At 40.8% G+C, this 26,890-nt stretch overlaps 5 protein-coding genes across 6 annotated transcripts in view; 2 read left to right on the forward strand and 3 right to left on the reverse strand.

Annotated features, from left to right (window-relative positions):
- The window catches only part of LOC134211257 (5-formyltetrahydrofolate cyclo-ligase), a 53,325-nt gene that overhangs the window by 19,371 nt on the left and 7,064 nt on the right, over nucleotides 1–26,890 (reverse strand). The window contains exon 1 of one of the 2 annotated variants that reach the window (XM_062687970.1): nucleotides 16,102–16,266. The exons of the other annotated variant lie outside the window; for it this stretch is intronic. The gene's annotated coding sequence lies outside the window, so the exon portion shown is untranslated. Of the gene's footprint in view, nucleotides 1–16,101; nucleotides 16,267–26,890 lie in introns of those variants that run through there. 2 annotated transcript variants of the gene reach the window in all.
- LOC134211259 (cuticle protein 19-like) lies at nucleotides 5,389–5,989 on the reverse strand. Its single transcript, XM_062687972.1, has 2 exons — nucleotides 5,856–5,989; nucleotides 5,389–5,795 (listed from the first exon to the last, which is right to left on the reverse strand). Exons 1-2 carry the CDS (start codon nucleotides 5,862–5,864, stop codon nucleotides 5,457–5,459), a joined length of 348 nt encoding a protein of 115 aa, XP_062543956.1. The 5' UTR covers nucleotides 5,865–5,989; the 3' UTR covers nucleotides 5,389–5,456.
- LOC134211260 (cuticle protein 19-like) lies at nucleotides 6,345–6,953 on the forward strand. Its single transcript, XM_062687973.1, has 2 exons — nucleotides 6,345–6,491; nucleotides 6,554–6,953. Exons 1-2 carry the CDS (start codon nucleotides 6,483–6,485, stop codon nucleotides 6,890–6,892), a joined length of 348 nt encoding a protein of 115 aa, XP_062543957.1. The 5' UTR covers nucleotides 6,345–6,482; the 3' UTR covers nucleotides 6,893–6,953.
- LOC134215539 (uncharacterized) lies at nucleotides 22,829–24,089 on the forward strand. The gene is made up of 2 exons (XM_062694701.1): nucleotides 22,829–22,954; nucleotides 23,023–24,089. The coding sequence occupies exon 2, from the start codon at nucleotides 23,026–23,028 to the stop codon at nucleotides 24,082–24,084; it is 1,059 nt and encodes a 352-aa protein (XP_062550685.1). The 5' UTR covers nucleotides 22,829–22,954; nucleotides 23,023–23,025; the 3' UTR covers nucleotides 24,085–24,089.
- On the reverse strand, nucleotides 24,112–25,808 carry LOC134215537 (uncharacterized). The gene is made up of 2 exons (XM_062694700.1): nucleotides 25,644–25,808; nucleotides 24,112–25,585 (listed from the first exon to the last, which is right to left on the reverse strand). Exons 1-2 carry the CDS (start codon nucleotides 25,658–25,660, stop codon nucleotides 24,418–24,420), a joined length of 1,185 nt encoding a protein of 394 aa, XP_062550684.1. The 5' UTR covers nucleotides 25,661–25,808; the 3' UTR covers nucleotides 24,112–24,417.

Genomic DNA, 26,890 nt, shown 5'->3' on the forward strand with positions numbered 1-26,890 from the left:
TTTGCGTTATCGCAGGGATGATTCCAGTCTGCATAACCCTAGCAGAGGACATCGAGTGCTACCAACGGAGGGATACCAGAAATGTGAGGAAGGCGGTGAGACTGGACTCTATGGTGAAGTGGCAGCAGGAGTGGGACAATGCGGATAATGGAAGGTGGACCCATCGGCTCATCCCCAATGTGTCGACGTGGGTGAACAGGGAGCATGGTGAGGTGAACTTTTACCTCACACAGTTCCTGTCCGGACACGGTTGTTTCCGCCAATATTTGCACCGGTGTGGCCATGCGTCATCGCCATTCTGCCCGGCGTGTATCGACGTAGAGGAGACTCCAGAGCACGTGATATTCGACTGCCCGAGGTTTGCGGAGGCACGTAGGAGAATGCCTGCCATAAGGGCGGACAACATCGCAGAGCGAATGTGTCGCGATGAAGGTACGTGGCATGCGGTAACCAGAGTCGTGACACAAATAATGTCAGAGCTGCAGCGTCGATGGAGAAGGGACCAGCAAGTAAGCGTCGGTTTGGAGCAAAATCCAGCACAGTGAGCAGTGTTGGGTCTCGAGTCGTCGGGGCGCCAGCGAACCGGAAGTCTTCTGCCAACCGGAATCGTCGGACCGACCTCGGCACTCGAACCGTCAACCTGCTGAAGAAAGAAGAAAGAAGAAGGAAGTGCTTCGGGTATGTAGGGCACCGCCAGTGCGGACGTTATCCACCACCGGAACTGTCGGACCACCTCTGCAACCCGAAGACGAAGTCGGCGCAATGCGCGAAAGCGTCCCCTGCGATAGCCGCCGGTAGTCGGGGCACCATCAGTGCGGAAGTTTCCTTCACCGGAACTGGTGGACCACCCTCGACGCCGGGGGAAGTCAGGAGGATTCGAGTGAGGAAGTTTGCGGCACAACCGCCGAGGGATCGAGACGTAGCAGTGGATCTCAGCAAGCCAGTCGGCGAATCTAGCCTAAGCTAGGGGCCGGAATTTTAGAAGAAGTGCATGAGCACAGCCCCCCGAAGTAGTCGCAGCATCCAGTGGTCCTGGGGGATCGAGGCAAGGAGGATAAGGGACCCGGTTTATCCGGGAGGCACATTTTAGCAGGTCGGGAGGAGCCCATCCCTGTTCGCCTTCGAGCATAGTGTGGATGCTCGAGGTGTCTGTCGCGCAGATTTTTGATGGCCTTTAACCCTTGTAAAAAAAAAAAAAAAAAAAAATCACCTCGGTTCGTCGAGCTGAGTCGATCGGTATACAACACTATGGGTCTCCGAGCCTCCTATAAAAAGTTTGTTTTTGGAGCGAACATATAGCCTTTACGTATACTTTGTATACGAGAAAGGCAAAAACATATTCTGATCCATAAATAATTATGAAAAGTCAAATTTGGCAAATTTTTCACTTAATGCAGATTCATAATTTTGGTTGTTCGATCCGTAGTTTTGTTCATATGATTATGATCCATAGTTCTGGTAACACGATCTTTTTTTTTTATTTCTTTATTATAGTGATTTTTAAATAGGTATAAAGTTCATCACATTAGGTGGTAAAATGATGCATAATAACCAGAACCTCGAGATAAAGAGATATCGAGCTGGGGAGGTTATCGATATGTAGAAAGCAAAACAGTATGTGGATTGAAGGGACCGAAAAACCATCGACATAGGAAGAGATATTGAGATATAGTACATCAAGATGTAAAGGGTTGTCTGTATCATCAAAATTATGCATCATATGATCAAACATCCAAAACTATGGATCATCATCACGTTAAAAATTGCACGAATTTTAATTTGTATAGATCAAAATAAAGTTTTTTGTATGGATCATTTTCCAATCCAGGAAGGCGCATGATTGGTAATGCAGTGGAGCAGAATACACGCCAAAAGTCAAGAACACATCGCATGCATTAAGGCTTCCCCATACCTAACTGTTTTCATCGCCGCGACGGCGACAACTAGTCGCGCGATTTTATCGTTTCGTATCGAATTCGTTTTTTAATTGGGTCAACTGACAGCCTAAACACGTGTATTTCGACTTGAACATCACAAATGATGTCCAGTGACGCCCAATCCCGTTTTTCGTGTTTTCATTGAATTTTGACGTACGTTTGCTTTTTAGTTGGGCCATGGCCCAACCAGCGAATCCCGACTGTATAATCCGGCCTTGGACTGTCACTAGTAATGGCTGTTTTGCCCCCTTTACCTCTTCCAGTCATGATCCAAGACCGGAATTTTTTTTTCGTATTTTTATGAGGGAGACTTTCAGCCCGACGCTGGCTCGTCTCCGAAGGCCGGAATTTCCATTTGTATTTTCTACTAAATTAGCATCAGAAAACAAAGAAATCGTTAGCTTAAATCAATTTCAAATTGTAGTTGTCATAGAAAAATACGATTCCAGGGGGCAAATGGGGCAAAACGACCACTTCTAGTCGTGGTATAAGGTCGGAATAGATTCTACTCGGCCACTTCCAGTCATGATTCAAGGCCGAAATTAGCATCAGAATACATAGAAATAATTAGCCACAATCCATTTTAAATTGTAGCTTCCAGAAAAACAAATTGTAGGAAAATAAGGCAAAACGACCACTTCCAGTCATGGTATAAAGTCGGAGCAGTTTTCACTATTTTTCTACTAAATTAGCATTAGAAAACATAGAAACAGTTAGTCGAAATCGATTTTAAGTTGTAGCTGTTATAGAAAAAAATCGATTTTCGTGGGTAAATGGGGTAAAATAGCCAGTCATTTTTCATGGCCGGAAATTATATCATTTGTATTTTCTATTAAACTAGCAAAGAAATAGTCGGCCGAATATGATTTTAAATTGTAGCGGTCATAGAAAAATACGATTCCAGGGGTAAATGGGGCAAAACGGCCACTTCCAGTCATGGTTTAAGGTCGGAATAGATACCATTAGTATTTTCTACTTTATCAGGATCAGAAAACATAGAAATAGTTAGACGCAATCGATTTTAAATTGTAGCTGTCATAGAAAAAATGTGATTTTTAGGGGTAAATGGGGCAAAACGGCCAGTTCCTATAATTTCCGGCGAATGAAAATAGCACGCAGCAAGTAGCCGCAATAAATAGGTACCTTTTTGGGTCGCATTTTCCCCACTGTGGTGCATGATATCGAACATTCTCCAAGATGTAACTACAGTCGATGTTGCACGTTATGACGTCGAAAACAAACATCCTCTGAAGCATCATTCGACTGTTTGCTAAGGGTTGTAAGTCAATCAGAGCACAACGATTTTGGTATGGAGGACGGTTGGCTGGATCGTTCCATGGTAAGCGGCGAAAGGCGTAGTAGATGAAGCGTTCCTGTATTCTCACGATGCGGTCAACGTGAACGGAATGATACGGACATGGACATCATCGAACTGCGCCGTAAGAATCTCAGCATAGCGTTTGCCATAGCGAAGGTAACTGAGACATGTTCAGTGAAACGAAGCTTGCTGTTGAGAACGATTCCAAGGTCTTTGATTGATGTAACTCTCTGGAGCGCTGTGTGACTCAGACAATAGTCGTAGGCTACAGAAGATCGGCAGTGAGTGAATGATTTTACACCACATATTCAATATCAGTTTGCAAAGTACAGCAGTCTACAAGTGATTTTATTGCACAGTAAACTTTCAGATCGTCCGCATAAAGCGGTTTTCCGTAGTCCATGTTATTACACACACGCAAAAAAAAGCGTTCATGAATTCGTGAACTAACGAGTTCACGGTGTATTTTTTCGTGAACAACAATCACGGATTCGGGAATACAGTCACGTTTTCTGGAACGTTCTGGAAAACGTGACTGGTGTTCCCGAATCCGTGATTGTTGTTCACGAAAAAATACACCGTGAACTCGTTAGTTCACGAATTCAAGAACGCTTTTTTTTGCGTGCAGGTCATTAACAAAAAGAATAAAGATAAGCGGACTTAGTTGACTGCCCTGCGGTACTCCAGAGGGAATGTCATAGGTATCGGACATGTACGTACTTTGACGAAAGCCTTGTGAGAGGACAAGTACGATTTTAACCACTGAATGATTTAGGTAGATAAGCCCAGTCGGTCAAGTTTTTCAGTTGCTAGTGTATGTGGCACCTTGTCAAACACTTTTGAAAAGTCGAAATGCTCCAATTCGCTTAGCACTGTGTGCGTAAACACCATTAGGTTGGATGTCGTCGAACGCTTTTTCATGAACCCATGTTGGTGTTCGCAAATGATGGACTGTACTGCTGGGTATAACACGCCATGCGAAAGACTTTAAAAAATTTGGGCAAAACAGTTCAAGATGGATATCGGACGGTAGTTTTCTACACTATGTATGTTGCTGGATTTGTAGACGGGAACGATTGAAGCAAGCTTCCAGGCAATTGCAACAAACTTCAAAATAAAGCTTAAATAATAAGCTTTGACTTTGCTGAAGACACTTCGTTCCTAAAGTATCATCTTCAAGGGGAAAATATTTTTTCCTTCTATTTTCCCGGCGTGGCCATCGTGCACTGTGTGAAATAAACTCATCGAAAATCTTCAGCCGTGTTTTTCCAGGAAAGCCCCGTTTTGTGTGAATTGAACACAAGATTGTGTAAATTATTTTTAGCGTGTAAAGTACATAGGACAATTACGCTTCGAACAGCATTGCGAAGTATAGGAACACTTCTGAAGGTAAAACAAACTCGTAATTTCTGTTAGATTGTAGACCTTAGACGGGTTTAAGATCGAACTAAAACGTTGTTATGTAGGGTAACGGTTCGCCACTTCATCTCATAGCTCCTATTTCCATCCCATCAAAAACGAAGCAGTGGAAAGGAATTTGATTTTTTATTTCTTTGTTTAGTGATGAGATGGATATTTTTTTTTTTAATCATATATTTATTTGGTAGGCACTCTGTGTTCTTAACCGCTACTGTGCCGTGATCTACTGTGGTATTCTGCTGTACAGAATCCACACAGAATCTATTTTTAGATATCCATTATTCGTTATTGTTGTCGTTGTCAGTTCATCTTTGTCGTGAGTCCATTGTGTCCGTTTGTCCATGCCGTGTGTATCCAATGATCGTTGATTTGTTCGCTTGCCATTTAATCCGGGTAACGTTGGAGGAATGCCTCCGAGAAGAACAAGTTGTCAGTCGTCATCAGGCAGCCGCGGCGGTCCCAAACGCCACCGTATGGGCTGCGGATCCGGCGACTGACGAGGGTTTGGTGGAGGGGCTGGGAATCGAAACCATGACCATTCGCTTATAAGGCGAACGTGTAGCCAACTACGCTACGGGACCCCCCTATGAGATGGATATGGATATATGTACCGTGAGATGGAAATCGGAACAGTTCCCCTACTTAAGTGTCAGAAGCAAAAATCACCCTCAGAGTATTTGTCTCTACTCAATTATGAAAATAATAACCATGGTATTTCAAGTTGATCACATTGCGCTATATATTTACAGTCGGTCCACAAAACTCATCACAGTTCTCAATGCTCAATAGTGCTGCTCAATGTTCGCGTAGCTTTCTCCATGATGTGGATGGTGAGCGTGTCCCTTGCGTTGAACATGAGGCTGGAATCCTCCCTTGTGGTCCGAACTGTAATCGACAACGCGATGGGTGCCATCAGCCTCATCCAGCGTGTACTGTCCCTTCACGTGGTCTCCATCGCGATGCTCCCAGGCACTCTTATGATCGTGGGTATGACTATCCTTGACACCATATTCGAACTTGTATTTGGGGTGCGAGTGATAATCTTCGTGGTGGTGACCGTGATCTCCTCCGTAGTACTGAGCGAAGGCAACAACAGCCAAACAGGCAACCAGAGCGATGATCTGTTAGAGTTTGGAAAATGGTTAGGAACAATAATGCAGATTCTCTTCCGTTTTTTTTACCTTAAGCATCTTGGATCTCCTGTAGGATTTATTGTTGAGCTATTAATTACACGATTGCTGGCGAACAACTGATGTTGAACTCCGTTTGCAATGATGATTTTATATAGTATAACGCTTCACACCCAACTCACATCCATCTACTCATTTAATTTAAAACAACAAACTGAAAGTCAATGCTGATGTGGAAAATTGAAAAACAAATTGGGCAAACGATACAGCTGCCTAGACAGAAGCATGTTCAATCAAAGTTTAATTTAATTAAAAACATATCGCGTGTGTGACACCCTTCGATTTAATCACATTTTTTCAGCTCTTGTAAATTGCATGTCCGAACAAATCAAAACATATAAGTAATAAATGTATGTTTCATTCCTCTGGCTTGAATTCATTGGTGAAAACCGATGAAGTAGAAAATTGCATTTGTTTTATATCCAGATCACAGACAAAGTAAATAGGTATTAATATATGAGTGAACTGTTGTTGTTGGCTGAGTTTTGAAAGTCGAAAACGGAAAGCCGTGCTCAGTGCTTAATGAGTATAAAATATGTGCGACAATCGAACCCTTCATCAGTTAGCAAGTAGAATCACTACTAGTAACATTTCAAACTGCATCACAGGAGATCCAAGATGTTCAAGGTTTACAATAACCAACATACTATATTTAAACAATGTTCTATATTTTCTCGTCAATTCTTCAGATCATCGCTCTGGTTGCCTGTTTGGCTGTCGTTGCCTCCGCTCAGTACTACGGAGGAGATCACGGTCACCACCACGAAGATTATCACTCGCACCCCAAATATAAGTTCGAATATGGTGTCAAGGATGGACACACCCACGATCACAAAAGTGCCTGGGAGCACCGCGATGGCGACCACGTGAAGGGACAGTACACGCTGGATGAGGCTGATGGCACCCATCGCGTTGTCGATTACAGTTCGGACCACAAGGGAGGATTCCAGCCTCATGTTCAACGCAAGGGGCACGCTCATCACCCACATCACGGAGAAAGCTACGCCAACATTGAGCAGCACTACTGAATAGATCGAACAATGTTCAAAGATATGCTTCAAAGTAAAGGCTTCCCATGATCTATCCTTACTTATTGTTGTCCGACTGTATTGTGTGTGGATATCACTAAACCTAATGTTTTTGAGCTTTGATTCCAAATAAAGGAAATTGCCATTTATTATAATAGGAATAGCGGCTGAGATCAGACATTTTGCAAAATCATTAACTAGTGTAACTACTGAAATGGCTTTCATAGAAATTCCGTAAATTCAAAAGAATATCCCGTGAAATTTTTAAAGTATTTTGTGTGTAAATTGCTCCAAAAAAACGTACCGTGAAAATGTCAAAAACGTCATGAAATTTGTGAAGATTTTTACCTGCAAATGCAGAACTCGCGATGCAGTTGCGACATTCGGAAATGGGAGAAAATGCGATTGTCGCAAGCGATCAGTTCGGTTTTCAACTGGATCTACAATATTATCGATTTCCCACCTTATCGGCTGCGACGATTTGAAATCGTCGCAAAGCAAATCGACAAAAATGGCCATAAGATCTGTCAGATCAACTGTGAACAAAATTGTTTGATTTCAATAATCACATTATTTCCCAAAATTGAGTACTATTTTTCATGCATATTTTCATGATTTGGCTTTGAATTTACACAGATTTATATTAAAGATATTGACGACGATTTTAAAAGTGCTAAAAAAGTGATCATCGCGTTTTGTTACCGGCGAAACTGACAATAATAGGCGAAGAAATTAGCCGTTCAACATTTGGCAAATTACCCTAAATACCAGAGAAATTTCCGTGGAAATTGTCAAAAACTTACTAAAATCCCGAAAAAATATTTTGGGAATACCGAAAAATTATTTTTGGAAACTCATGAAGAAATTTTTACCCTGCAGATTTTTCATAATTCGATAGACATTTTACAAATTGTTCATAAGAATTAAGAGACAAAATGTTTGCCCTTTTTCACAAAACAGTGCCATAGGAATTCCGAGTAAATGACAAAACATCTGAAGAAATTTCCGCCCACTTAGAATGCTTCTTAGACAGCGGTTCTCAACCTGGAGTACATGTGCCTTTGAAAATAATGCGTAATGGCGGATGTATTACAATTCCAATAAAAACTTATTTATACAGTTTTGGTAACTGTGTATTTTTTATCTCATAACTTTGTATTGCACATAAAATGCATGGCGATCAGTAAATCAAAACCTATTGAATCCTGCCCACAGCATCTAGTACAGTGCATGAACAGCTGTGGGATAAAAGATCAAAATGACAAAACGTCGAGTGATCAAAATCTTGAATCTAAAAGTTCAGAACAGTGTTGTGCTAAATCATTCTCATACAATATTATTTGCAATATTATATTATTTCCTTTGGCCGGGATTCTGCAAAATTGCATTAAACTTTCGTTTAACAAATTTAAATGATAACAAATCGTATCGGATATTTCTCAACTCCATAACTAAAGTTACCCTACCACAAATGTACTTATGAATTCTAGACCAACATTTGAAAAGGGCGTTACAGCCAAAATTGATTCCTTCTGATTCTTCGTCTACATATATAGTCTCGTATATAGCTATATATAGGGACAAAGAATCAGAAGTAATAAATTTTGGCTGTTACGCCCTTTTCAAATACTGGTCTAGAATTGATATGATTCCCGTTTTCCTTTTACAAACAAAATATCTCAAGTCAGTTAAAAAGCCGCTTAGTGCGGTTTGGCAGAAACCGAACCATTTGGAAAAAAAACTTCCAAATGAGAACAGTAGGCGTGTTATCGCCGACGATAGCCTCCTTTCAAGAGGCTCGGAAGCCTCCTTTCAAGAGGCTCGGAAGCCTCCTTTCAAGAGGCTCGGAAGCCTCCTTTCAAGAGGCTCGGAAGCCTCCTTTCAAGAGGCTCGGAAGCCTCCTTTCAAGAGGCTTGGAAGCCTCCTTTCAAGAGGCTTGGAAGCCTCCTTTCAAGAGGCTTGGAAGCCTCCTTTCAAGAGGCTTGGAAGCCTCCTTTCAAGAGGCTTGGAAGCCTCCTTTCAAGAGGCTCGGAAGCCTCCTTTCAAGAGGCTCGGAAGCCTCCTTTCAAGAGGCTCGGAAGCCTCCTTTCAAGAGGCTCGGAAGCCTCCTTTCAAGAGGCTCGGAAGCCTCCTTTCAAGAGGCCCGGAAGCCTCCTTCATGAAACTCGGAAGCTTCTTTTCAAGATGTTCGAAAGCCTCCTTTCAAGAGGCTCGGACGCCTCCTTTCAAGAGGCTCGGAAGCCTCCTTTCAAGAGGCTCGGAAGCCTCCTTTCAAGAGGCTCGGAAGCCTCCTTTCAAGAGGCTCAGAGCCTCCTTTCAAGAGGCTCAGGAAGCCTCCTTTCAAGAGGCTCGAGCCTCCTTTCAAGAGGCTCAGAAGCCTCCCTTTCAAGAGGCTCAGAAGCCTCCTTTCAAGAGGCTCAGAAGCCTCCTTTCAAGAGGCTCAGAAGCCTCCTTCAAGAGGCTCAGGAAGCCTCTTTCAAGAGGCCTGGAAGCCTCCTTTCAAGAGGCTCCGGAAGCCTCCTCTTTCAAGAGGCTCAGAAGCCTCCTCTTTCAAGAGGCTGGAAGCCTCCTCTTTCAAGAGGCTCAGAAGCCTCCTCTTTCAAGAGGCTCCGGAAGCCTCCTCTTTCAAGAGGCTCAGGCCTCCTCTTTCAAGAGGCTCAGAAGCCTCCTCTTTCAAGAGGCTCAGAAGCCTCCTCTTTCAAGAGGCTCAGAAGCCTCCTCTTTCAAGAGGCTCGTAAGCCTCCTCTTTCAAGAGGCTCAGAGCCTCCTCTTTCACGAGGCTCTGAAGCCTCCTCTTTCACGAGGCTCTGAAGCCTCCTCCTTCACGAGGCTCGGCAGCCTCCTTTTTCAAGAGGCTCGGAAGCCTCCTCTTTCAAGAGGCTCGGAAGCCTCCTCTTTCAAGAGGCTCGGAAGCCTCCTCTTTCAAGAGGCTCAGAAGCCTCCTCTTTCAAGAGGCTCGGAAGCCTCCTCTTTCAAGAGGCTCGGAAGCCTCCTCTTTCAAGAGGCTCGGAAGCCTCCTCTTTCAAGAGGCTCGGAAGCCTCCTCTTTCAAGAGGCTCGGAAGCCTCCTCTTTCAAGAGGCTCGGAAGCCTCCTCTTTCAAGAGGCTCGGAAGCCTCCTCTTTCAAGAGGCTCGAGAGCCTCCTCTTTGAAGAGGCTCAGGAAGCTTCCTCTTTCAAGAGGCCTGGAAGCCTCCTCTTTCAAGAGCTCCAGAAGCCTCCTCTTTCAAGAGGCTCGGAAGCCTCCTCTTTCAAGAGGCTCGGAAGCCTCCTCTTTCAAGAGGCTCGGAAGCCTCCTCTTTCAAGAGGCTCGGAAGCCTCCTCTTTCAAGAGGCTTGGAAGCCTCCTCTTTCAAGAGGCTCGGAAGCCTCCTCTTTCAAGAGGCTCGGAAGCCTCCTTTCAAGAGGCTCGGAAGCCTCCTTTCAAGAGGCTCGGAAGCCTCCTTTCAAGAGGCTCGGAAGCCTCCTTTCAAGAGGCTCGGAAGCCTCCTTTCAAGCCTCCAAAAGATCTCGAAGTCTTATAGGAAGCTTGATGTATAAAATTAATTTAAATTGCAAAGTTGAACAGAATAATGAAGATTGCAGAACTTTTGGAAGCCGTTATTTTTCAGGTCCGTTTTTCATATTCTTATGAGTTACTTAGGGGCCCTCCTTAGCCTTGCGTCAAGATGCGCGGCTATAAAGCAAGACCATGCTGAGGGTGGCTGGGTTTGATGCCCGGTGCCGGTCTAGGCAATTTTTGATTTGGAAATTGTCTTGACTTCCCTGGGCATAAAAGTATCATCGTGTTAGCCTCATGATATACGAATGCAAAAATGGTAGCATGGAGCTGAATGTTACCTCTCAAGAAAAAGGAACCGCTGTTCTAAGAGATATATCCACCGAGCAGAATTGTCAATATTTACAAAAAAATATGAAAATTATCCATGTTTTGCCCACTTATGGTTCATTTTTGCTTGAACAATTCAGTGCTAATTGTAAGAGCATCGAACCAAATCTCTTAAGAAATTTACACCCAAGAGATTTGCCATCATTCAACAGACGATTCACAAACAATTTATATTTTTCCACCCATTTATGTAGTTTCAATTGTAGGAGCTGCAAATCATTTACCGAAATTTTGAAGAACATTTTACCCACAAAGAATGCTTTTTAGAGAAATTCTCCTTCTGCAAATGTGCCACTAAGCATAGAAATTCGATAAATTATTCGTATTCACACTCTCCTAGGATCAATTTCTCAAACAATTTCCGGCCTGAAAGTTCAGTGCCAATTGTTGGAGCTCAAAAATAGCAACACAAATTTTAAAGTAATTTTTGCTCAAGAAAATTTCGAAGTTTCCAGGGTGGCCACTGAAATTCGATTTTCAAATTCCCGGTTTTTTCCCGCTTTTCCCGATAAATTTTATCAAATTTTCCCGGTTTTTATTTTACGTTGAAAAAATTGTTTTTGAACTTTAATTCGGTGTTTTATTATATCGAAGGTCAGTTTTTATATCGAAGCAACTGATAATTTGTAACAAAACATTAAATTACCAACAATATGTTATACGAAATGCTTTGATCAACAGTCACACTGAAATTGTGCGCTTCGTTGATATGTAATTAGGGCACTTGATCAATGTACTAATACCACATTAGCACCTAATAACATTTGATTTTTTTCTTAGTTTTTTCTTGATTGAAATGCTTTTCATCGAAGTTATTGATGTTGCTTTTCTAAAAAAAACATAAAATTATAAAACACCTAATTTGAATACAGCTTTCACTCGAAGGCTTGTTTCTGATCAACACAGTGGCGTTTCCCTAACCTCAATCTATCTGTGCACTAGACTTAAATTTAAGGAATTTGTGTGCGAAAATAAATAGAATAACTAGATTTTGATTAGTTGAAACAAAAGATATTTTGGTTACTAGATAAAGATTGTCGCTGTTCGGAACATCTTCTGCTGGCGAGGATAGGGGAGCTAAATGTCAAAGAAGGAAAATCCATACGATTTGACAGCTTGGTACCCAACATGTTCCGGACAGCAGAACAAAGGGAACCGAACCGACAATCTTTATCTAGTAACTAAAATATCTTTTGTTGAAACGACTCTGATAATTTTATTTTCTATTTGGGCTGTAGAAATATCAAAATTTTCAAGTTTCGTATCCGTGCACAGGTAAAAAGTGAGGTTACGCGACGCCAGTGGATCAACATACAGTTAAACCTCCATGAGTCGATGTTCTATGACTCGATGTCGACTAATGGAAGCAAATTATTCCATACTAAAAAATATTTTCTGGGTTACTGTGATGGTCCCTCCAAAGAGCTTTCCAAGAATTTTCTATTCCACATCTCGATATTTCCATGAGTCGATGGTCCCTTTAATATCGACTCATGGATGTCTTTATAAAAGAAACTTATATTCTGGTATATTATTTTTAATTTGTGGTATCTCTAGAATCTAGGGACCTTTTTTCAAATGGGCATAATTGATTCTAACCTTTATGTTTGGAACGGCGATTGTGCGCTTCATTTAAACTATTTTCACAGACAAACAGACGTAACAGCTAGTACAATTTGTTTCAAAATCTATCGCCCAGTGATTTTACTACCACCTAACGTGCATGTTGTACGAAACAAAGTTTAGTACGACAATGTCAACAGAAGGCGCTAGTGTGAGATGTCAAATACAAAGGTATACGATGCGCGCGCCCCTGGATGTGAAACTCGCAAGCAGTTGATTTTAAAACGACCGTTGAGGTCATGGTCGATGGGAATTTCCTCAGTGTTACGTCTGTTTGTCTGTGCTATTTTGGTCAACTAATGTGTCCAACAGAAACAAGAAGCTTAGTTTATGCTGCATCCACCCAAATGACCTCAGACGAGTGCTCAATCTACTATGAACGCCTAAGATGTACCTCATAGACCCAGCATTCAACAAACTTCTCACACCTCAGATCAACACAGAGAATTTGAAGGTAGTATCGAAGCTTCAGTTCATCTCACTCCTTTAAACCCCATAAAAACTCCTTTGGGTGTCGTGAGTATACTCGTGAAATTCTCATCGTACACTGATTTACTGGTCAATTTGAATGATGGTAAATTGGCCAATCGTGGCTCACTACCGCCACCTGGTTCGTCATTTGCTCAACTTAGTGAAAACAACAGATGTCGTTAGTGTATGTTCTTCTTCTTCTTCTTCTTGGCATTACATCCCCACACTGGGACAGAGCCGCCTCGCAGCTTAGTGTTCATTAAGCACTTCCACAATTATTAACTGCGAGGTTTCTAAGCCAGGTTACCATTTTTGCATTCGTATATCATGAGGCTAACACGATGATACTTTTATGCCCAGGGAAGTCGAGACAATTTCCAATCCGAAAATTGCCTAGACCGGCACCGGGAATCGAACCCAGCCACCCTCAGCATGGTCTTGCTTTGTAGCCGCGCGTCTTACCGCACGGCTAAGGAGGGCCCCGTTAGTGTATGTACGATGATGAATTAAATAGGATAGTCATACTTAGAAGCCGTTCAAAAATGACGTCCACAGTTTGTGGGAGGAAGGATGTTCTTGTTTTTTTTTCTTGGAGGGAGGAAGTTTTTGTGAAAATGCATATACTCTGAAGATTAAAAGAAGCGTTAGGGGGAGGGGGTTGACAATCTTTAAAAGTAGTAGATGTCACATCGAATGCCGCAATAATGTCCGATGCTAGTTGATACTTTAGTTAACCTCAATTATGATATTTTTCCACGACATTCATCATCAAAATACATCATCGGCAAACATGTCTATATTCTCAAATTTGGTTCGGATAAATCATGAATTTTATATATTTTATGTATACGTAAGTAGAATAAAATTTTCCGTTAAATGGCTTGGGTGTTAGGCTTTGAGGTGTCTCCCTCTACATAATGTGTGCGGCTCGTGCAAAATCAAGGCAGCATCAAGTGAGCGAAGCAGCGCGAGCAAGCAATACCCACGAGAAGGAGAATATCGCGGAGCAAAATCAAATTTTCAGCAATGCGGCCCGTTGTTTTTTCCTGCAATTGTGCAGTGCAAAAAACAGTGAGTGAGCTTGCTTTCTACCAGAAAAAAAAAATCAAATTTTCTAGTAGAATAAATCCTGGGTATTTATTGACATGGGGTCTCCAGTTAGTCTTGCGAGCAAAGGCGTAGGAGTGGGAAACATTTTCGACACCCTGGGCATAGTGTATCTATTATACAATTTTTTCACATCTATGAGAGCCTTGGAAAATGAGAGTTCAGTGCGTGATTTCTCTTGTTTCGGACAGCAGAACGATCGAGCGATTGGCCGAAATATTGTGTTCTGCATTGCGCGACCGGTAATAAAAATCAGTTCAGTGCGTGATTTCTCTTGTTTCGGACAGCAGAACGATCGCGCGATCGGCCGAAATATTGGTTTCTGCATTGCGCGGCCGGCCGGTAATAAAAATCAGTTCAGTGCGAGATTTCTCTTGTTTCGGACAGCAGAACGATCGCGTGATCTGCCGAAATATTGTGTTCTGCATTGCGCGGACGGTAATAAAGTTAATCATTTCAGTGCGTGATTTCTCGTGTTTCAGATTCTCCAGTAATCAGAGCGATCGGCCGGTCGTCGAAATTAAGTTTTGCTTTGTGCGGAAAGCAAAACGATCGGCTGGTCACCGAAATTTTGTTCTGCTTTGTGCGAGTGAATAGCAGAACTATCGCGCGATCGGCCGAAATATTGTGTTCTGCATTGCGCGGCCGGTAATAAGAGTAGCCATCGAACAAGTAAGTGCAGTGCGTGTTTTAGTCGTCGGGAAAGAAATAAAATATCTATCTTGTGTTCGGTGGCTCATGCGCATGTCACGCGCGGTCGAAAAAGCGCGTTCTTCAATAGTTTGCTGTAGCCATCGAGCAAGTGAGTACAGAGTGCTGCGCTTCCGTGCGGTCGTATAAAACGCAAATGTCCTCAGTTTTCATATGCCACCGGGTGTGCATGTTTTAACTTTTCACTCGAATCAGTGTTATCTCCCATCCCTTAGATCGTATCGCTTACCAAAGTGAATTCAGACGAATTATCCTTTGTAACTAAAACGATATCCTATCCCAAGACAATCGTGGAGATGCAGAGGTATACTCGATCTCTAGTAGCAACGAGAGTCGGACTAACAATCCTTCCATTCCTATATGACCGTAAGGACGTGGCCGGCGCCGTTATTGACTTTAAGTATTTGAGCTCCCGAAACGTGTACATTGAGAATGGGTAGCTAATCCCAAGCCCCATTCATTGTGTTCTCTGTACAATTTCGCAAGTTCAGTCAATCACGGAGTAGCAACTACGAATTGTGCGGTCATAATGCTCATGCTCTATGAGAGCCTTGGAAAATGATCACGAAAGTTGTCATTTTGTTGCAAGACACAATATATTGTGTGGCTTGACCCATCTTCTTGTATGGCAGCACGGCTTAATTAACGGTTTATTAATAATCTTCAGTTGCTGCCTCTTTAGTATCATGCACATCACGTCATCTCCTCCCACACAAGACATACATAATCATGCAACGGCGGGCATAGAAAAGCTTTCAATCAATAACTGAGAAAATTGTTTTTGAGAAGCAGTTTAAATTCCAATTGGAACGTAGAGCCATAGAAGAAGATTTATGAGAAATCGGAGAAAACCAAAGCAAAGTATCATTTGGCGCCACAATTTTTTAGTTTTCTATTGGTTTTGTGAATACAAGTGAGATAGCTTCCCTTCTAGTGCATTCGCGAAAAAACAGGAAGATGGTCAATTTTATGGGAAAGCATAATGAAGGAGAAATATTCTGAAATTCAGATGACGAACATTATAACTGTTTGCATTCAGTACTTGGACTTACAGTATTTCTAAAATAATATCAAAAACAAATCGTAGATGACAACAAAATATATTTTATTATTTCCATGTATAAATTATGTAAGAAAATCTGGGTAGAATAGAATATGAATAAAATGTTGAAATTAAATGAATGTTGAAATGAAAAACAACATGTTGTCATCTTTAGTAATCATTCCATTTAAGAGAAATCACAATAACCCATATTCCCAATTATCAACCGATGTGCGATAAGAGATGTAGTCAGTTCGTATACAATGCATTGCTGGTCCATCTCGTTTCGCTGCCTCACTGTCGTTCAACACAAAGAAGTCATAAACTATCAATTAGGTGACCGGTGTTTGTTTTGAATCGTTTATCCTACCTGTTTTCCGATAGCCGAACGGATTTATACAGTCAGTGTTCTTCCCACTTTATTAACCGGTTGTCAGCCTGTACCGACGAACACCAACTCAGGTGAAACAAATTGAATTAAAATAGCCAACACAAGCAACTGCACTCTACTGAATGGTGTGATTTCCATGAACCAACTGTGCAGAGCGCAGTGATTGGGTTTCTTACTTGGTTATTTGTAGGTAGATTGCGATAGTGGTGTTAGTTTGGTTGATATGGTGGCGCTTAAGGTGTTGGTATTTTATTTTGATTCATGTCTTCGGTATTCGGTTCAGTTAACCAAACACACTTGCCTAAATTGTTCTCGGTAACAGCAACTAACAATTAGAAATGTTGCTAGCTTTCGAAATTAGACAATAATTGGAAGCAGTTGATTGATTCGTTAGAATTTGAAAAGATGCAAAGTCTGAACCCTTCAACACCCAGAGAACGTCATGTGCAGATATGGCAGATAGCGATAAATCCAAGGTGTGAGGCAGACTGATTCAAGTCACATAGAACGGAATCTATAGGCTCAATATAAGGCTCTGGTCATCTCTGCGATCTGGTGGCAGATTGAGCACATAAATGCCGACAAAAATGATTTACTGTTTGATATTTAACCTACCTCGTGTGGTTATATGACTATTAACAGAACTACGATCAATTCTGTGAAGTAACTTTCGAAACGTAGAGTCTGTGATATTGAATCATTCAGGCAAGCCTGTCAATACGAAACTATCGTAGATCGAGTCCACAGCCACGTGGATATGTGTGGTATAAATTTCAGTTCTGAGCTCCCTCTTATTCTAGTAATAAACTTGTCATGGAAAACAGAAGGGTTGTATGCTTTGAGCTTCTTCAGCTTCGGGTCCACCCGAATTTGGCTGACGTTGAGCTCCATACACCGGAATAATTCACAGGTCCAGGACGGCTAATAATCCTTAGGTGTGGTAACCGCCCAGTAAACCACATATCGTATATGAAATGATAAATTTTATCGCATATATTGCTATTTTCTTTCACATTCGTATATGACTGCTTATATAGATGGCTAAAATATGAATATTATTGTATATGATACCAGTGTAAGCAATATTTACGATTGCGTTTATGGAAGTCATAAACCTATATAAACAATATCAGTTATATCGGATCAAATCGGAAATATCGTTTATGTATACAAATATTGTCATGCAAATCATATACCGATGTGCGTTGTACGTATATAGCTTCCACCTTCTGCGCGTTGAGCACTGAGCCACTGAACCTTACTGATTGAATTAATTTCAAAATTACTTACTCCATTCCATCTGATCTGCCAAAATTCCGATTATTGCCGGTGTACTTTTTCACTGCCAACCAGTATCGCTCAATATCTGCACTAACAATTTATCGAACAACTAAAATGTAATTAAGTTGTAAACACAGTTCGAGAGTAAACACGATGAAAGACTGATGTTGACATTTCATAATCGTTTATACGTGGGTTGAATCGTTTGGAATGATGCGAAATCGTTGTTATGTACGAATGTTATCAGGATAAGCATAAGTTGTTATCATATACGATTCAAGCCACATTTATACGCACAACAAGGTATCCGAATCGTATCAATGTGATTCATATCGTACACTGAAGCTCTTTTCAATAATAATTCGCCATCTAGATTATGATTGTCAAATTTTTGCTGCTTTTCAAGAGTTGCTGAGTAGCGCAAGGGTAGAGCATTAGCCTTTAGTTCCAGAGGTCAAATGTTCGAGACAGGGATGTTACCATTTATTTTTGCAAATATTCACTAAGTCGTATAAATGTTCATGGAAACTCGAGAAAGTTGTTATTTAGCCCGTATATGGCCTCCACTTTAGTAGGTATTTAGCGATTCGGTGCATTATATACATAATATCTTATGTGTATATGATGACCTATATCAAAAGCAATAGGTATAAAAATGTTGACTGGGCGGATAGCGGGCTTCCTCAATATATTTGGCATGTTTGTGTCGGTTTTCGTGACAAGGAAGCAGATGATTTATCTGACTTTTCGGAGCAAACTGAATGAGCATGATTCAGAGCACACCGGTTGAAAGTTCTCAAATTACCAGGAGCAGAATCATCCAAATGCATTAAATACTTGTTTGTCGTAGAATCTCGTAGATCACATTTTCCGAATCATATGGAAGACCAGAACGGCTGGGAAATTGTGTCGGCAAAGGTTCGACAAAGATTTTAGGGTTAAAGGGCTTCTCTAATACTACCGGCATTTTTGGGTTCCGATGTCCGATGTTCGTGAAGGTGTAGGTGTAGTCATGCACTTGGCAGACGTTGATTGTCGACAATTTCTAATATCAATTTAGACAGGAAAGGCGTAGAAGAGGATAATTCACTCTGCATAAGCTATCGGTTTGAAGTCGCCAAATCAACAGGGACAGAATTGTTTTGATAAGCAAATCTATTGATAGACGATGAATTGCGAAAGTTTTATTCTACTAACTCATACGTAGCACCGTGACCGTTGGTGATCAGTGACGGAAAGGCCTCGACTGCGATTATCAGATACGGTGCTTTCATAGTACTGTCAGATTTTTTTTTGCATCGCTCTGGTCGCGAGAAAGAATGAAATATTTCTTTTAGCCGTCCTAATTAAGGGATTCCGTTGGGTCGCTGCAGGCAATGTTCTATTTACTTCTTCCATACCAATGGCGTCAGAATCGCTGTCGCCAAGCGATAGAATCGCGTCGCGACTGTCACGAGGCGTGTGCTTAGGAGAACCTTAATACAAGTGTAAATGCATCATCAGAATCGGTGCCCCCCGCAATTGGGGCAAATTCGGCCACCTTCGGCAACCCAGCTGAGAGTTTCGCTCTCAAAAGAGCGAATTTTCGTTAAACAAATACTACTTTGGGGTTAGGCCCACACCTGTACTACAGCACATCGATATGCTACCTATCGAGAGTGATTACAGACATAATACGTAAGAGATTTTCTCATTCTGCTTTGGATTCAAACTCTGCTAAGGCTCCAAGCACATTACTAAGAATAAATTGGATCTTTTCAGGACCACCAAGGGAAAGTTGATTCGAGATAAATTTTCTTCAAAGTGCAAAACATAATCGCTTACCGACGACAGAAAATAGCCGTCCATAGCGAATCAAAAGCGCGCGTCAGAGCGAGATGATGCAATAAATTTATTCGAATAGATGGCGTCTATAGCGTTTCAGCGCAAATCATCAGGTGGCTGACGTTGCCGTTGTTTTTCAAATGCAAATTTTAAATTGTATCCAACAGTTTTCATATTTTGAGTTACTTTAGTTTTCTACAAAACCAGTGACGTGAGAAATCAAATGAATTATAATACCCATGCATCACAGAGAAACAGACGTCTCACTTTGAACAAAATGCAATCAAGATAATCGTCACGGAAACATGGTCGCCCAATGCTAAAATCACTGTGTGTGGCCAAGTGGCAACCCGATGCCGGTAGTGCACAAACGTCAAACACATGCAAAATCGATGCAAGTGCCATTTGTGGCCGATTGACCACCTACAAAAAATTAAGCGTTAAAAAGGTGAATGATAGAACACGTGTTGAGTGAGACGTCTGTTTCTCTGTGCCATGCATGATGGCAAGGAGTGGGCGTTCGGTTTTTTTCCTGGATCGATTTTTTGGTAGCTAGAATCATTAGACTTACATTTCATTTATTTTTACAATCAATGAAAAAGTAGCACAAATTACATTAAATGTTACCGTCGTTCGGGGTGACATTGGGCCTAGGGGGTAAGATTGGGCCAAAAACGAAAAATGTTTCATTTTCTAATATCTCAAAAACTGTTACGAATTTTTATGAAAACTTCAAACGGTTCGAAATTATATTAAAATTCACGTCTAGGAAATCACAAAACAAATTCCAAGGATTAATTGCTTGGAATTTGAGTGTAAAACTATTGATCGAATGAACCCGTATTAAAATAGTGTCAGTAATGCCCCACAAATCTATTACCTAACTAAATTTTAGATCGATGGATACCTGGTGATTATTTTTAATGATTGAATCATCACCGCTGAACTTTATTGTTTTTGGCCCAATGTCACCCCCTGTGAGGGGTGAGAATGGGCCAATTTTAATTTTCTCTCATTTATTATTTTTTTCCCCACACAATTTATTGTTCAAGCTTGTACCTAACTAATTACAACTTGATTGCAATATTAACTACAGTAGACGTTCGATAACTGCAAGTCATTTAACTGCAATGCTTTTCAAGTGCAATTCGATAGTTGCAACAGTTTTGCAGTTATCGAACCGCCAAACTTCAAACTGATGTCGGATTCAATGACAGGTGCATTGCGCTGCACATTTAGATGCACTTTTAATGCATCTGACGTCGATTGTCAACCGTTTGACGTCTAGAATGCGTTGCAGTTATCGAACGGCATTCGTTAACTGAAAAGTAAAAATTTTGCAGTTATCGAACGGCTACTGTACTATAGCTTCGTAACATTTACTTGAAGCATACCACATTTTGGCCTAATGACACCCCCGTAGACGGTACTTAAGCGTTAAAGCTGTTTGCAAGAATTGATCAATATCGAAAATTTTCCAACACTTCGACATTTCGCCTAATATCGCGCTACCGGCGCTGCCATCGGGATATACATCTAACGTGAAGCATAGTTACTGACAGCAACTCATTTCTGCCACACATCTAATAATAATTCTTTGTTTTTTTGGGCAAACAAAACAACTTTAGATTTTTGTAGAGCTTTACTTTTGTAACAGTAGCTTTTTTGTATAAAAACTGTGTAAAAAACGACAGTATTTGCGAAAACGCAAGTAAGCGTGTGAAAGTTGTCAAAAAAGTTGTTTTTGTTTTGCTACTGTGCAATGTTTTTTTTTTCTTGTCTCCAATAGGGCACTGCACGGAAAAAGCTCTTCCTCTTTCGTTCTGCATACATTTTGACGTTTACTGGCCTTGTTGTTTTCTAATTTCTTTGCAGCGAGAAAGAGACAAAGCAGTCCGTGCAGTGCCCTATAGGGCACTGCACGGACTGCTTTGTCTCTTTCTCGCTGCAAAGAAATTAGAAAACAACAAGGCCAGTAAACGTCAAAATTTATGAGGAACGAAAGAGAAAGAGATGTTTCCGTGCAGTGCCCTATTGGCCTTTTTTTTTTTATTTCAAATTTCCAGTTCCGTTTTTATTTAAATGTGACGTGTATTCGGTGTTCAGGTGTAGGGTCAAACGTCCTATCGTTGTGGTATGCCCTAATGTTGCGGTAGTGTTAAAGTAGTCCATTCTGGATATAACGCCATTGAAAACAATTGTGGGTACGCTAAAACTCTTCGAATTAACGACTAGAACAGCTTTTGTTTCACAAAAATCCGTTCAAAATGATGAAAAATCAATATTTTTCGTTAAAAATTTGAATCCCTTGAGCCTATTATTGTGGTAGTGCTAAGGTCCTATTGTTGCGGTATCGCTCTCCATAAGAATTACATGCAATACCGCAACAATAGGACTGACCTTCAAAAAATATCGCAACGATAGGCAACTGCGTCCTATTATTGCGGTAGTTTGTTTTTATTGTGATAAAAACAAAACAACATAAGTTCAACACAATTCACGTAATATTTACGAAAGTATAGTTAACGAGCATCCTATTCAACTACTACAATATGGAAATCGACCAACAGGTAATTTTTGAAGAATTTTTGTAATCAATTTTATTTTGACACGGTGCTTAACTCCTCCATAATAGGTCGTTTTACCCTACTAGTTGTGCGCTTCCTATTGAAGAATGATGGGGAAAGGTAACAGTGACGTTTGGATTTTTTTTATCAAGAGACCTTCCGCTGGCCAGTGTAAAAGCTGCAGAATTGTCGTGAAAACAGCAAGAAATACTGTTAACTTATGGAACCATCCCAAAAGACACCACAAGGATATTTACAACAAAGTTGCGGAAATGAACCCTGGAGCATCTGATGATGATTCCACATTCCACACGTAAGGTGGATATAGAGATGTTTTAGAATAAATATGTTTTATTGTATCTATTGTAATTCTAGATCGCAAAGTTTAACGATAATGAAGCAATACCGTCAACAAGTGCTGGTGCGCCAGCTGAAAAACGCTCCAAAACTAAGTTTCACCACAGACAAACAGACATAACACATTGAACATTTACTCATCATATACATCGTCGTTGAAACACTAACGACATCTGTTGATTTCAGTTGGTTGGGCAAATCACGAACCAGATGGCGGTAGTGAGCAAATGTCAAACTCGAGCAAATCCGATGCGCGCGCCACGAGTGATCGATTGGCCAACTAATGATTATTTGAATCGACCAGTAAATCAGTGAACGATGGAAATTTGACGAGTGTTATGTCTGTTTGTCTGTGGTTTCACCATACGATATAAGAGTCGTTCGCCCGAATCTCAACTTACGGAGATAAGAATACTAATGTTTATTTTGTTTCCATCATAAAAATTAAGCTTTTTCCGAAAACGGCTCTACAATCGCTCAGTTGAATAAAGCCCTAATGTATTGTCGCCACAGCACCAAACCGGAGTTCGCTGACCCGACTTCCGAAGCGAAGTTCACTAGCGAACTAACTGTCACTGACTTTGACATATCTTATGACAACTGATCTGCTGTTTTTCATCTTCTTTCTCTTTTTAATTGTTTATGTTCAATAAACTATTTGAGAAATTGAAATAAATTAGATTTAAAAATAATTTTGTATTTAAACAGTTCAACGAAAATTGATCGTTATCCACACTGAGGAGAGTTCCGTAGATGTTTGGTTTGGATCGTTAAAAGGTTTCTTAATTGTATTTAAGTAACACGTAAGTATTTAAATCAAATTTTGGAGAAAACTATTATCTTTTATATTTGCGCTGCACTACAATTACAGGAAATGGCAAACATAATCATACAAAATGTTCGCCACCAGCATGCCGGAGCTAATACAGTATACCATGCCTTATATGGTCATTATTTCTTAGGTATCTCCAGAAAACATTTGGCTATTCTTTATGGGAAATCTCAATCCACCATACATGAATGGTGCAGCAAATTTGAGAGAGAAGGTTTCTTTCAGCGGAAGCAACGTCAGCAGATTTTTAAAAAATTTGGGACGGAAATGCGAGCTTGGCTGATTGAACTCTATCGCAGGGAACCAGTATTATTTTTAGATGAAGCAAAGTATCGATTCCAGGAAAAATTTCATAAAACGATCAGTGTATCATCCGTTTGCGCGATCATCCATGAAGCAGGTTTTTCATGGAAGACCATCGAGAGAAGGGCTATTCAAATTCGGGAGGAAGAGATCGTAAGGTTTGTGAGAGAATTGCTTTCGATACCATGGGATTTGTATAATCTCGTTTTCCTGGACGAAGTTAGCTTCGATAACAGGGACATGTTGCGGAAAAAGGGATATGGAGTAATAGGACGCAAAATAATTTTTCGTGGTGAATTTTGTAGAAAACCACGAGTTTCATTTTTGTGCTTCCTAGGTATCAATGGAATGATTGATAGCTTTTGGACTGAAGGAACGTATAATCGGGTGAAATTTTTCGATTGTTGTCGCAATTTTGCTAAAAATAATCCGCAAGTGCAAAGCTATCCAGGATTCCATTCAGTATGGATACTCGACGGTGCAAGGATTCATTGTGACGCCAATATTATTCGGTACCTTCGATCAATCGGTATTATTCCTATCTTCCTTCCAGCATACTGTCCGTTTTTCAATCCGATTGAAATTATTTTCGGGTTGATCAAAAAAGATCTACGGCGTAATTATCGCGAAGGTTCACCAATTTTAACAGAAGTGTGTGAAGCAATAAATCGATTCAAAATCTACCCATGCTCCAAAATATTCAAACATTGTGGTTATCTTGCTGGTGGAGTGTTCTTTCCAGAATTAGGACTTGATCAGTCACCCGAAAGCATGGATTTTAATATCACTCCAGAATAATCCATTTTCGACATCATCAATATTATGTACTTTTCTTTTAAGTAATAAAAGGCTCTTATCTCATGTTTCTGAAGGTTTTTATTCATTTATTTTTAGATCAAAAAACCCTTCTCCTATTCGTCACGCCTTTTGTAGCGTACTTGTCGCCCCTACATATCTTCCCTTTGGCAAATAAATCAAACTGAAATGAGCTGTTAACAAATTCATTGTGTGATCTTTAATAATACGGAAATAATCGAAACCGAATCGAAATTTGGTGTGAAAAAACTGGATTAAAACGAAAGACATTGAGCAACATCCTCCCTCTCTCTTCCTCATCATATGGGTGCATCGTTATTGGTGATCAGTGTCGGCACAGTCCGTTACTTTTGCGGCCAACAGGTGACTTAATTCCGCTTCTTCCGGTTGCATCGCTGATCCCATGGCTTCGAAAAGCTCGGAACCAACCGTAGCCCTGGCCACCATCGCATCTACTCTATGTGATACTTTCTGGAGAACCGAGAGAGTAAGTGAAATATCCTTTTTCAACTCATTCACCTCTCGAGACCATCCATCGTTCGCCGTTTGCGCAACCGTCATTCCTCTGTGGACAGCTTGTAATCTTGCCGCTTCTGACACAGCAGCCCACCGAAAATACTTTGCCAACTCTGTTGGTGGTGCTTCTGCTTCCTTCAACCGCTGTCGATCTTGTGCTGATGACGAATGTATATAATTCGCCCACAGCAGCCACGAGCTGTGATGCCCCTCTAGGTGGGGATGACTCTTTCGCAGATTCTCAGCCAACGCTGCGTCATCTCGGGTGGAATCTGCGCCTGCACGGTCAGGATTTTGTGGGGTAATTAATGTGCGAACAACTGTACGGTGCTGTGCATTTGTTTCCACATTCGTGGAGTAAACGTACACATGAATTTTGATGATTTTATCACGCCACGTTGACATCACTCGTTGCGTTACCGATGAAATTGAATACGTCTTCTTTTTAGATGGATCTTGCAGGGTGACGAATTGTTCCATGGCATCAATCTCTGGTTTATCCTGATCAGCCCAATTTGCATTTTCCCCGACGAAAATAACTTGACGCACAATTTGTTTCACAGCCACACGCCAGATGGATTCAAACACTTCATCAAGTGTATTCCCACCCACGTTCTTTGTGCAGTATTCCTTAGGACGCAATTGAGTTCGATAGAGTCGTCGACTGAAAACTCCTTTGAAAAAGAATAAATACTCTCCTGCGGCATCGTCTGGTAAAAACTGCTCGTCTGGTTCATCAGGATCTCCAATTTCGTCAGCGAAAAATGGGCTAAGTGGACATCCGGATGGTTCCTCATACTGATACTGTAGTTCCTCGAACGATAGAGTGAGCGGACACCCAGATCCAGATGGTTGTTCCTGTTTCACATCTGCCTCTTCGACATTCCCTTTGGTGCTCTTGGAGCCACTAGCGTGTTCTCCTACATCGTCAGTATCATTATCCAGGTACTCCTCGTTTTCAAAGATCCTAAAATCAAACTATGTTATTCATTTCTTCAAAATTTCAATCTTCAAAGGACTATTACTCTTGCATCTCTTCCATTTTTCGATCGAGTTCGAACAAATTTAAGCACTGCTGAAGTAAATATTCAATTATTTATTTATTTATTTACCGGTCGGTGATACGTCAAAATAAACAAAATGCAAGGTCAGTATATGATAAGGTAGGGTGATTTAAAAAAATAATAAATTTGTGAATTCCTGTGAATTTGATTTTTTAAGAGTAAATCGATAAATAAATAGAACACATGTATATTTTAATTAAAACATGGATACAATTCAAACGAATTAACATCGTTTTCATGATAATGTTGACGAAGTGTGAAAAATATGAAAACTTTTTTCTACCTTCTTTTATTTTCCTTGGAAGTTCGCTATGCAACATAAGAGTTTTCAAGCGACACCAAATGTTCGATTTTTATCCGGAAGTACAATACATGGTAGCCGTTGACAGCCAGCCGCTCAGTATGGTCGAGATAATGGTTTCAAAAAATTTTGTAAAACGACAGTTTCTCTCTACAAGTTGCCCAGTAGAAGAACATTTACAAAAAGTACGAAGTTTTGAGCGAGGTTGTGAAGGCAAAGTTTAAGGTTCTTGACTACTGCAGAAGCTACTTGGGGATGACAGTACACTACGTCGAAAGAAATGCAATGAAATCTGTTGCCCTTTCCGTTCTGCCATTGGATGACTCACATACTGCTGTATACCTCGCTGAACGAATGTATCAAATTTGTAATGAGTGGAATATTGAGAAATCAAAGGTAATTATAACTATTTTTCACTAGGATTCTACAACTACAAATATCTTATTTCTAGATTTATGTGATGGTCACTGCTGGAGGAGCAAATATAGTAGCCGCTGCGAAGCAGTTCGTAAGAGAGGGTAAACACCTAATTTGTGTTGATCATTTTCTCAGCAGGATAACTACGGTAGCTATTGAAACCTCACCACAATTCGATGATGTATTGGCCAAGGTCCTAGCGATTGTATCCTATTTTAAGAAATCGGTTAACGCTGCTGATGAGCTACGTAGCCACCAAATCTGAGAGGGAATATCAAACAGAGATATTCTGAAGCTAAAGAAGGATGAACCAACACGGTGGGGTAGCACATTTGAAATGTTGAATCGCTTTATCGAACTTGCTGACAAAGTTGGTATGATCCTCCTTCACAACACTCGCGTCTCGATGTTGACTGGTTCAGAACTATCTATAAAAGAAGGACGAGATATGGTTCGACCAATTTCTCATGACTCATATCATCACGGAGCT

Source organism: Armigeres subalbatus, chromosome 2 (genome assembly GCF_024139115.2).
Source record: "Armigeres subalbatus isolate Guangzhou_Male chromosome 2, GZ_Asu_2, whole genome shotgun sequence".
In the NCBI taxonomy this organism is placed as follows: Eukaryota; Metazoa; Arthropoda; class Insecta; order Diptera; family Culicidae; genus Armigeres; species Armigeres subalbatus.

Excerpts from the sequence above, each read along its gene's own strand:
- LOC134215539 (XM_062694701.1), top strand. The coding sequence starts at position 23,026 with ATGGCAAACATAATCATACAAAATGTTCGCCACCAGCATGCCGGAGCT.